This window comes from Cyrtonyx montezumae, unplaced genomic scaffold (assembly GCF_038088225.1).
Source record: "Cyrtonyx montezumae isolate F1298 unplaced genomic scaffold, pur_monq_1.0 scaffold_4, whole genome shotgun sequence".
NCBI lineage: Eukaryota > Metazoa > Chordata > Aves > Galliformes > Odontophoridae > Cyrtonyx > Cyrtonyx montezumae.
The window spans coordinates 16,054,158-16,065,082 of NW_027072045.1; the positions used below are offsets into that span (position 1 = coordinate 16,054,158).

A 10,925-nucleotide genomic window follows, 5' to 3' on the forward strand; every position below is an offset into this window, starting at 1 on the left:
GTATTTGCTCTTAACAAGAGTTTATTTAGTATCTGTTTCAAGAACCTAGATGACCTAGACTTTAAATAATAAGGTTAGTACGAAGGAGGTTGGAGTATGTGCTAAGTCTGAAGATGGACAAGATCTGAAACCCTGCAGTTACACAGCTGTGGTAAATAACAGGTGCTGTTGCAAAAAGCTTCCAGGTTGAAAGGTAAGGAGTGACAGGTGGGTGAGGTAAGTAAACAGTTGAGTTTAAGGCAGGAAAATAAGTAACAAAAATAAATAGCATCCTTTATCCTGAACTCTAACGAATACAGATTGCAGCAAGGTCCTTAGAACTGACCTTTTTCAGGTCTGTCTCAATTAATTCTTTGGTCATAAACATATTTATATATATATATACTTATAAGACAGCAGTACTGGCTTCAACGTTTATATGCATATACTTCTCTTAAAATCAGTTTCAATGTATTTAAGACAGTAAGTGGAATCAGAAATGCCACAGAAAAAGAATATTGTTTAAAAACATTTTATCTGCTCTGATTACATTACATTCTCTCTTCCAGAAAAAATAATAATTAAAAAAAAACACTTCTGAAGAGCAATTGTATTAAGGCAGAAAAGTCACCCTTTAGACTTTCACCAGTCACCTATTTAAGCTAATATCAGAACTTAGATATGCTCTCAGAAGAAGAGGTTTCATTTCTGTTACAAATAAAATGAAATAAAACAACCATGGAACTGATATAGCAAGCATTGTACAGTCTGGGCCATAGAGTGTAAGAAGTGCCTCTTCCAGCACGATAGCTGTGACCTGAGGAGCCACGTGGACAGGTAATATTTCTGGATAGAGCAGATGCAAAGCAGAGTGCACGTGCTCCTCCTGGTATCAATCAGACGCTGTGCCCCGCTGGTGCTGCCCAGAACGTTGTAAATACCGTGCCTAGCTCTGCTTGCAGGCTGAAACGCACACCGAGGCTGAACGCTGGCCCTGTGCAGCCCAGGAGTGGAGCGTTTTATGGCGCTGATACCATTGGGCGCCAGGGAGCGCTTCTGAGCCCACAGCGTAGTAACAAATGTACGCCACGAGATGGAGCTGCACACCAGCGCTGATGGCAACTCCACTACTGCGTCTCTGAAATAGGAGCAGCGGTTTCATTTGCATATTTAAAATTTATTCCAAAAAAATACATCGTATCCAACTGACCAGCCGTTTATGGAATGAAATGATAAGAATGTATCTTCCTGAATACACTCACAGTAACGTGCTGAAGAGACATATAAAGATAAAGCGATTTAAAAGCATTTGCGGTGAACAATGGACGGGCCGGCTTCGTCGTACTCCTGTTTGCTGATCCACATCTGCTGGAAAGTAGAAAGGGAGGCGAGAATGGAGCCCCCAATCCAGACAGAGTACTTACGTTCAGGAGGGGCGATGATCTGTTGGAGAAATAAAAGCGTTAAACGCAGTGTTATGCTGTGACTGTGCTATACAGAGCTACCACAGCACTGATACTTCATCTCAGTGAGAGCACTGGGCGTTTGCACTAGTGTCTGCCCTTGCCCTACAGTCAGCCAATGTGGCAAGCCATGAAGTTCCAAAGCTGTTGTCTGAGCCTGAGCCTACAACCTCAATTCCTCTGGCTGAATGTTCCTATTGGTACCGCTGACAGAAAGGGAGAGCTGAAGAGGCAGAAGGGAGAATAATTTGTTAGAATCTCTTTCTTTTTTGAACTTGTAAGCCAAGGATAGAAGTGGACCCTCAATTCTATTAGCCAAAAATTGCTGAAGAAGCTGAAGATCTACAGAAATTTGTGTTGCTGATTTCATGCTGTTCTTTGGCCTCGTTAGGGCAGTTTGCAGAATATGGCATGAGAAATGAAGTGAGAGGAGAGAAGGCTCCTCTCTTCTTCTGGCAGCCAGAGTGACACATCTAGTTACCAGAGGATGATTAACTAGAACATACAGACTTGACTAACAATATGTACAAATCACCTTGAAAAGAATTGCTATGATTCCTTACTTTTTTGAGGATTTTTTACATCTTCCTTCAAACAGTTTACAGACAATTGCACTGTACCTTGATCTTCATGGTGCTGGGAGCTAGAGCAGTTATTTCCTTTTGCATCCTGTCTGCAATGCCGGGGTACATTGTAGTGCCTCCTGAAAGCACATTGTTGGCATAAAGATCCTTTCTGATGTCTATGTCGCACTTCATGATGCTGTTGTAAGTGGTTTCATGAATGCCAGCCGACTCCATGCCTACGGAAATGACAGCAGAACACTGAGGAAGCTAATCCATACAGACACAATTGTTAACACAGAACAAACAACATGAGCTGCAGTTTGTCTTTGGAAGACAACAGTCTTCAAGGCTGCAGAAATATGGAAAGTCATTCTGCAGCTGTTTATTTACTTAGGAGTTCCTTTGGGTACAGTCCTCCTTCCCCATTCCCATGTACACACTCAATTCCTCATTAAAAAGAAAAGGGGTATGGAGTAGTATGGTCTCCAGTAGGCTTTTACAGAGAACCTCATATGTCCTAAGAGTTCCTTATATGGTCCTGGAATCATTTGTTTTCTTTTTCTTACTTCTTTTTTTCCCCTTCTTTAACTGAGGCAGCTCAGAGACAAAATAGTCAAAATATGTCCCAGTCCCTCTAAGTATGCAGCTACTTAATCTATTTCTGAGCTGATATTCTATCAAACTGTATTTTTATGTGGCCTTGCTGCAAGCTTGCCTCCATCACTGTTGATTTGCTCTGCAAATGTGATGCACTCTGAATTCAGATTTCGGCACAGACTTTCAGTAGAGTAAAGTAGTGCTTTTTGTTTGTTTTTCAACCCTTCCTGCAAGCACGTTCAGACTATACCCTCACACTATTTAGGAAAGCGTTTCCACAGCCAAACATTTTCATAGTGAGCAATACATAACATACAAAATGGCGTGGGCTCAAAGCCAGAAATAAACACTCAGGGTTTATTTTGGAAAAGCATTTTGCTTTACTGTTTGACGTAAAGCTCCTCCCAGTGCATTAATAGTGCTGTTCTGAAAGATTATTTTATAATGGGCACTGGGACATCCCTGAGTATATGTCTAAGTGAGCTAGCAGTGGGATAAGATCAGAAGAAAATGGAGACTCAGTATTTATGAGCAGCTTACCAAAGCGTAACAGTCATCCAACCTACCAATGAAAGATGGCTGGAAGAGAGTCTCTGGGCAGCGGAAGCGTTCGTTTCCAATGGTGATGACCTGGCCATCAGGAAGCTCATAGCTTTTTTCCAGAGAGGAGGAAGAGGCGGCGGTGGCCATCTCGTTTTCAAAGTCCAGAGCCACATAACACAGTTTCTCCTTAATGTCACGGACGATTTCACGCTCCGCTGTTGAAAAGATTCAGTTTTTAGAGCGGCCCTCAGCCACGCTTTCATTCTCCAATATCCTCTCCATTTTTTACACAGATCCCCTCTGCCAGTCTCGCAGAGAAAGTACTTGTTCCCTGTTGGACTCCTTGCTGTTAACAAACAACTGCAGAACCACTGCTACTCCTTCTAAGGCCGCTAGGAAGACTGCACGTTAAGCAACGCCCCTCAGCGTCCAACAGCACATCCTTACCAGTGGTCACAAAGGAGTAGCCACGTTCCGTCAGGATCTTCATGAGGTAGTCTGTCAGGTCACGGCCAGCCAGGTCCAGGCGCATGATGGCGTGCGGCAAAGCATAACCTTCATAAATGGGCACGTTGTGGGTGACACCGTCCCCAGAGTCGAGCACAATCCCTTCGAGAAGAGAACACACCATTCATGCTCACGTGCTCACACACAACTGTTCTGAGCACCAGTGCCACCCCCAGAGCCCTACCTGTGGTACGCCCTGACGCGTACAGCGACAGAACAGCCTGAATAGCTACGTACATGGCTGGCACGTTGAAAGTCTCAAACATAATCTGAAATGCAATTAACAAGGAAGGAAATAAATTTAAATCAAACATTCGCCCTTTAAGACCCCTCTGTATCTGATCTACATCCACTATGTATTAATACAGACACACACACACACTATGCTCTTTCTATCTTCCCTTACAGAGGGATACACACTACAGAACAGTCGAGTTGTCATGACTAACTGAAATGATGATGTTCACATCCTGCTGAATTCACAGACTTGGAATTTTTCCATAGCTGCAGGGTGAGATTACCTGGGTCATTTTCTCTCGATTGGCTTTGGGATTCAATGGTGCTTCAGTCAGCAGAGTTGGGTGCTCCTCAGGTGCAACACGGAGCTCATTATAGAAGGAGTGATGCCAGATCTGAGGACAATGGCAGAAGACAAAGGAGAAAAATACCATCAACTAGCAGCTCAGAATGACTTTCAGACAGGTTTAATGCTCCAGCACTCTGCTTATAGCACTTTAGAGACCAGTGGGTAATGTTGCACACACAACTGTTCTTACTACATTCATAGAAAACACCAAGGTAATTGGAAAAGGAAGCACTCCAACCTCAGGTTAGATATATCACTGCTAATGATAAGTGAGTTCTTCAAAGGGCACACAAATTAATGAAAATAAATATGATCTTCCAGTAGGAGAGAGAGCTGCACAGGCTTAATTCCAGCTTGCTGCTAACAAGCTTCACATTAAACCACACCCAACAGCACGACACTTTCATCTCAAATTTACTGAGCAATGTGTAAAGATTTGGTTCAAGCGATTGTCTATCAACGATGCACGTTATTTCAATACTGATGTACCTTCTCCATGTCATCCCAGTTGGTAATGATGCCGTGTTCTATGGGGTATTTCAAGGTCAAGATTCCTCTCTTGCTTTGAGCCTCATCACCTACGTAGCTGTCTTTTTGACCCATACCAACCATCACACCCTATAAAACAACACAATTAGGGTTAGTCTCTCAAGGAGAGGTGTCACGAAGTAGATACATTACCTGAGACAAATTCTGTTGCCAGAGATACTAATTAAAAAATACTTTATAACTACTTATGATTGGAGAACTAATTGTTCTGTAATTCCCAGAATGAAATGTTTAGCCAATTTAAATCTCTCGAGTTCATTTTTTCATTACAGTTAAAGTAAACAGCACACAAGTACAATTTTTTGTATGATGCTGAACTCTACACACACACACGAAGTACAATGTTAAATTCATCAAGATGAAGTACAATAATAGACTTGTTTTAATGTTTTTTGTTACTTAGGGATGATCTGTCTGCTGAAGCATATGAAAGCAGAAAAGGACATTGTGCCATCTAAGGGCCAGGATGCAGCAGTACATAATTCAGATTTTCCAGTGGACCATTAGTTAGAAACTGCTCTGCACGTACAGTAGTCTCCTTGTTTTAAGTTAGAAATAGTGTTAAAAAAAGCAGCATACTGTACGATGCTTTGACTGCCTAACACTCTTATCAGAATTTAAGTCATTTTATGCTCCAAACCTTGGCTTCTCTAACAAGTTCTGTCTTGGAAACAACCTGGATTTTCTGTTTATGATGGGATGACCCTTCCTTCAAAGGTCTAAAGTCATCTGCAATATGTGATCAGGAAAAAAGAGATTCTAGAAATCTGCAGTATATTGTTCCATTGTGACTGTATGGTTTATTTTTGAGCAATTAATATAATTAATCCTGTCTACAGAAGATGACACTTTAATTATTTTTTTTTCTTTTTTAATGATGGTAATGTTCAGAGGCTTCAGTTAGACCTCCTAGAGGCTATACTGAAAGGCACATATTCCACTTGCCTTCAGTGGCTTGAAAACATATTAGCTGGGCACAAAAAGTGACACATCTTACAGTCAGTCTACCTCTTCCCATTTCAAAAGAACCTAGGTGGATTTAAAACCCAGCAGCCACTTAGTTTGCTGTGGCCTAGCTAAGCTGCTCTAGTTCTTGCTACTGCTGAATAGAAGGTTGCTCAGCAATCTTGTATTTAACAACTCAGCTAATAAATGCACTTAGCAAAGTATTAAAAATGATGGGAATGCATCATATAGTCATATGTAAAATTTGAAGCTAAAAAAAATCAACATTAGAAACACTAAAGAGGTTTCTGTCTGTGATACAATTGAAAGAAGTCAGATTGATAGGAAGCGAACTGCCAACTTCTCCTTCCTCCCTTGGTTCTCTGCACATCATCCATCATCAGTTTTAGGGCAGTCAAAAATTCCAGATACTTCTCTGGGATTGTTTGCTTTTAAACCACCTGTACTCAGAAAGTTCTCTGGGAGATGTAAAGAACAGGGAGAAGAAAGCATAGAAGGAAGTGAAAATATTGAGAAGGATTCCTCTCACAAGGCTACAGGTGTGCTCTGACTCAGGTGAGCACACTGCTGGACATGTTTTGCCTGGAAATACCATGTTACACAGACCATCCAGGGCCAGGTTAGCTTCAGATACAGAAGATAGCTCTGGGATGGCAAGTTGGGGATGGGGCACTTCTCCAAGCCCAGTATGGAATAACTAAAGCAGATCATCACCTGGTGCCTGGGACGACCCACGATGGAAGGGAAAACTGCTCTCGGAGCATCATCCCCGGCGAAGCCGGCTTTACAGAGCCCTGACCCATTGTCACAAACAAGGGCAGTGCTGTCCTCCTCCTCACACATCTTCTAAGTCAATGTCCTCAGGCCCTCCAAGCAGAAAACAGCCCTGTGAAATCAGCAGGAAAAGAATAATTAAAAAAAAAACAACAAAGTGAGATACCAGAACCACCATGTAAAACAGAGAAAGTGGTACAAAAGGAACTGTTACACAACAGGGCTGTGTGCACCAGACATAATTCAAGGTATTCCAAGGAGTATTCCAGTCCTGCTGCATGGACAGACGGATCATTATAGCTTTGAGACTGCAAATGTTTATCTAAATTTGGTCACGGAAATCTACCACTGTGGAGTAGGTGGGAGACAAAGAAGACTGCTGGACAGACAGCTGCAAAAACAAAGGTCCCTTTGCATCAGATTCAGCATCATGTCCCCTGCCTCTGTCATCCTGACAAGACTGATGCACGTAGAACGACAGTATCCTGACTTTAAAATGCAATCAAGGACAGCAAGTATTTTACAGACTGTCCATAGTATGTGCTCCATCATCATTTCAAACCAGCTAATAGGCTGCATTCATGGAGAGACAGAGTAATTTATGCTGGCTCTCTGCTTCACTAGAACAGAAATTGCTTTTCTCCTCAGGCAACAGGAAGATAACAAGGGTAATAAAAATGCTTTGAAGGGTTTGTATTAAAGTCAATTATGGAAACAAGTCCTGAATACCAGCACTGGAGAAGAACTATTTGCCCACAATTGATAGTTTGTTAGAGAATCATTTGACCAGCTGGGAGCCCGGGCTCCCATGCAGAATTCAACAAATTGCAATGTGTTAACAGCTAACGGAGACAGCTGTCACCCAGCAGCCCAGCTGGCTCCTCGCATGGCCACTCAAACCTTCTGCCATGGGGATGCTGGAAGAGCAGGACAAAGTGGCAGTGGGGTCAGTGAGAGCCATGGCTGATGAGCAAGGGAGCACGTGGCAACGTTCAGCCTCCACCGCAGATGGACAAGCAGGGATGGCCTCTACTCCTCTACCAAACCCTTCACTGCAGGCTCTTCATAGCCAAGAGACACGGCTGCAGCACTGCTTCTGCACACTGCAGTTCTGCACAGGCATAGTAGCTCCCAGGAGAAGGCACGGAGAGGGAAATCCCACCTTGATGTACTCCAGATATTTCATCATTATAACCAGGAAAGGAAAGTAGGTTGCCATTTTTGCATTTATTAAACTCTTGGGAAAAGAGGCTGTTTATATTTAAGCATTTAGTCAATGGAGTACAACTGTTATCTAACATGAATGAACAGAGTGGTTTAGACAAACCATTTCCTAATTAGGAAATATGCTTTCCAACCGTCTGTTTTTGGAACAGAGTTCGAGGTCAGGGGGGTTGCTCAAACCAGTGCAGCGAATGCAATGCCAAAAATCACTTGGGGGACGGGGGAGGAGGGAGCAGGAAAGGCTACATTTCTGAGCTTGGTGGACTCTAATGAAAACCATATTTAGTAATAAAGCACAAAAAGCTAAAAAATCAGAGCTGAATCATTCAGGCAGGACACTCTACTTCCAAGCAGTGAGTTACAGCTCAGGACTGCCACGGCACGCAGCAGTAACATCCTCCAGCAGCAAATGTCACTCAGCACTGTGGAATAAAGGAAAATATCCTCCCCAGCAATTAATAGTTTTTAGCCTCTTATTTCTATCTGTCTTACATCAAAAGACAACCAACCTCTTCACCAACCTCCACAGCATCCTATTAGGAGAGCTATTCCAGCCTCGCAAGGAACACTGTGTCTAACATGATCTTTAATAAAATGTTTGGCATTTTGCAGAACAGTAGTTTCATATACATTGAGACAGCAACAAATACAAGTGCATCCTCATCTCATCAGATTAAATACCACTGTTTTGCATCTCCCAGCTCTTCTTACAGTCACACTCTCCAAAACACTCATGTCAGTGTAAGCTGAGTTAGGAGCACTGAAGCAAAGCTGCTCAGGAACCACCACACAGTGAGCAAATTCACCCATTCAGGAACTCCATTCTGTCCAAAATTAACTCCCTAGGCACACACTGGTTCACTTAAACTCCAGCTGTGCCACTGCACGGTTTGTGCCTTCATATTACCGTTGGAGTACTGGTGGAATCAGCAAAATCATCAGATCTATTTCCCTTTCAGAAGTGCTATTAAATAAACACAACTCAGCGCAGACATTAAAAGCATTTTACCAATTCAGTTCTAGTAAGTAATGCCTAAGCAAACTACAGCACAGCTGTACATCCTCCTGAATAGCTTCCATTTGACATTGCCTAATTAAAGTCATCCAGAAAACCATAAATCACACTATTGGTTCAGTGCCACTTACCCTGACTGTGCTTGGCTGGGGATCGCAGCTCTGGGATGGTGCACTGTGTATCCGAAAGCACTGAGGTTATATAGCCCCTTCAGCTCTTCTCCTCCCACCAGCCTCCCAAACAAGGAGCAGAGATGAGAGAGACAGAGCCGAAGTCTCTAACAAAACCATATAGGGACCTTATTACAAAAACCTCTAATCTGGGTGGCCACAGGCCCTGAGTCCCTTCCACTGCATTCCAATGCATGAAACAGGAGGAGACTTTCAGCTGTGTAAGATAAACACTGCAGAACTTCAGGAGAAGTGCTAAAATGCAGCGAGAAAAGTGTGCCCATGACAGACACCCCCTGGCAGGAAGAACAAGAGAGAGAGGTCCAGGCCTCTCCACAGGAACATCCAAGAGTCAGAGTGAAAACTGAAAGAGCAGTCATTTGTAATAGGGAAGGTGTTTTTAAGGAGACACTTTGCTTTTGTAAAAGATTTGGACCGAAGCAATGAGAATACTTCCAGCAAGTTAAACAGCAGCTGAATTTTGCCACAAATTCACTTTAAAAGGTTCACACTTAGGGATACTGAAAGAAATACCTGCTGTTACGTAGAGCTCATGGTTAAGTGCCTTTGAAGATTGTGTAAATGTTCTGCTAACAGATGGTTATGTTGCCCCTTAGCCTGTGATGGTGAATCAATATCCTGTCTCCATCAGCTTATTTCCAAAGCACTAGGAACTGTGGATGAGCTTCATCCTAGAGTCACTCCACTGGTGGACACAAGTTGTAAACTCCTATCTCAAAACATTCATAATAAAGTTGTTGAATTTCATAACCTCCAGCTAGCTTTGCCACTGAGCGTATTTTTAGCAACTAAAGCAAAGGTTCTCAAAGTATGAGCTATTTTCAGAGGACTGGATTTCTATGGCTGCAGCCAGCTGTTCTCTAGGCAGACTGTCTCTCACGGAGCAGCCCTTTCACAGTCAACAATACATTATCCTTGAATTATTACTAGAGATCAGAAATTAGCATATCTAAACTCTATCACTAAACCACTATGAATTCAAAAACAGAAAATGCACATCCAAACGAGATCCTTGCTTTGTGAGTCCTGTCACAACAGGGACCAGCATCACGTGTTTGCTTATGGAGTGCTGCCTGAGTAGTCTTAATGCAAGAGATCTCCCACATAACAACACTGGGACTTCTTCCAGTGCAGAGATTTGAGGACAGGCATCATGTAAAGACAGCAGATAGGAAGAACTAAGGACTGAAGACCAAAATGAATTTAATTTTAAGGAAAGGAATTTCTAAGGAATGCAATTTCCTTTGAGGGACAGATACAGAAGGTAGCAAGTGTTGGACTATGAGCCATGCAAAAGCTATTTATAATTTCAATTTCTAGCACTTGGACACAAAACATAATTGACATTAAACAAAGAACAACATAAAACCAAGGTAAGCCATCTGCTGCAGAGGATACAGGGAGATACTTCCTTGCATATCTCCAACTGGCCTTAAATGGCAGCCAAAAAGAAATACTTTCTTTACAAACAACATTCAAAATATAGCAGATGGAAATTATGTACTTTTCATATCATTACATTAGATCAGCAAGTCAGGCCTAGGGGAGAATGTCACACAGCAAAACCCTTCAGTGCAGTAACAGGTCTGATTTAGAGACAAGCATTAATTAATGGAGGAAGCATAATCCAAGGCTTTCAGATCCAGAAGAATCCAAATTAAGGTGAAGACCTCAATAACACAAGGTTCACTCATCCAAAAAAAAACCAACAACAACAAAACACACAGCCTTACTGGTGATGATGCTCTATTGGATACAGCATGCATGAGAATGCAAAGCCACATAAACACCCCTTCAGCAGGACTGCCAAACAATTCACACAACACCTCTGCATAGCTAGAAATAGAGGCAACAGTTTTCTGCAGGAGACCCCTGTGGATATCATGGGAGGCAGTGCCTATGCAGACATTACACGATTTCTTCTCTGTGCTGAACTTCATCATGCTCTCAGCAACTTAGCCTGGT

General features: G+C 42.5%; 1 protein-coding gene across 1 annotated transcript; it reads right to left on the reverse strand.

Moving 5' to 3' along the window:
- Positions 1–3: 3 nt before the first annotated feature.
- On the reverse strand, positions 4–8,981 carry ACTA2 (actin alpha 2, smooth muscle). The gene is made up of 9 exons (XM_065746849.1): positions 8,901–8,981; positions 6,471–6,642; positions 4,731–4,859; positions 4,177–4,287; positions 3,840–3,924; positions 3,596–3,757; positions 3,172–3,363; positions 2,063–2,244; positions 4–1,422 (listed from the first exon to the last, which is right to left on the reverse strand). Exons 2-9 carry the CDS (start codon positions 6,597–6,599, stop codon positions 1,279–1,281), a joined length of 1,134 nt encoding a protein of 377 aa, XP_065602921.1. The 5' UTR covers positions 6,600–6,642; positions 8,901–8,981; the 3' UTR covers positions 4–1,278.
- Positions 8,982–10,925: the final 1,944 nt, after the last annotated feature.

Coding starts and splice junctions, on each gene's coding strand:
- ACTA2 (XM_065746849.1), bottom strand. CDS start 6,599: ATGTGTGAGGAGGAGGACAGCACTGCCCTTGTTTGTGACAATGGGTCA. Junction 4,860..6,470: donor TGGGTCGTCCCAGGCACCAG/GTGATGATCTGC, acceptor GTTGTTTTATAG/GGTGTGATGGTTGGTATGGG. Junction 1,423..2,062: donor CCAGCACCATGAAGATCAAG/GTACAGTGCAAT, acceptor TTTCTCCAACAG/ATCATCGCCCCTCCTGAACG.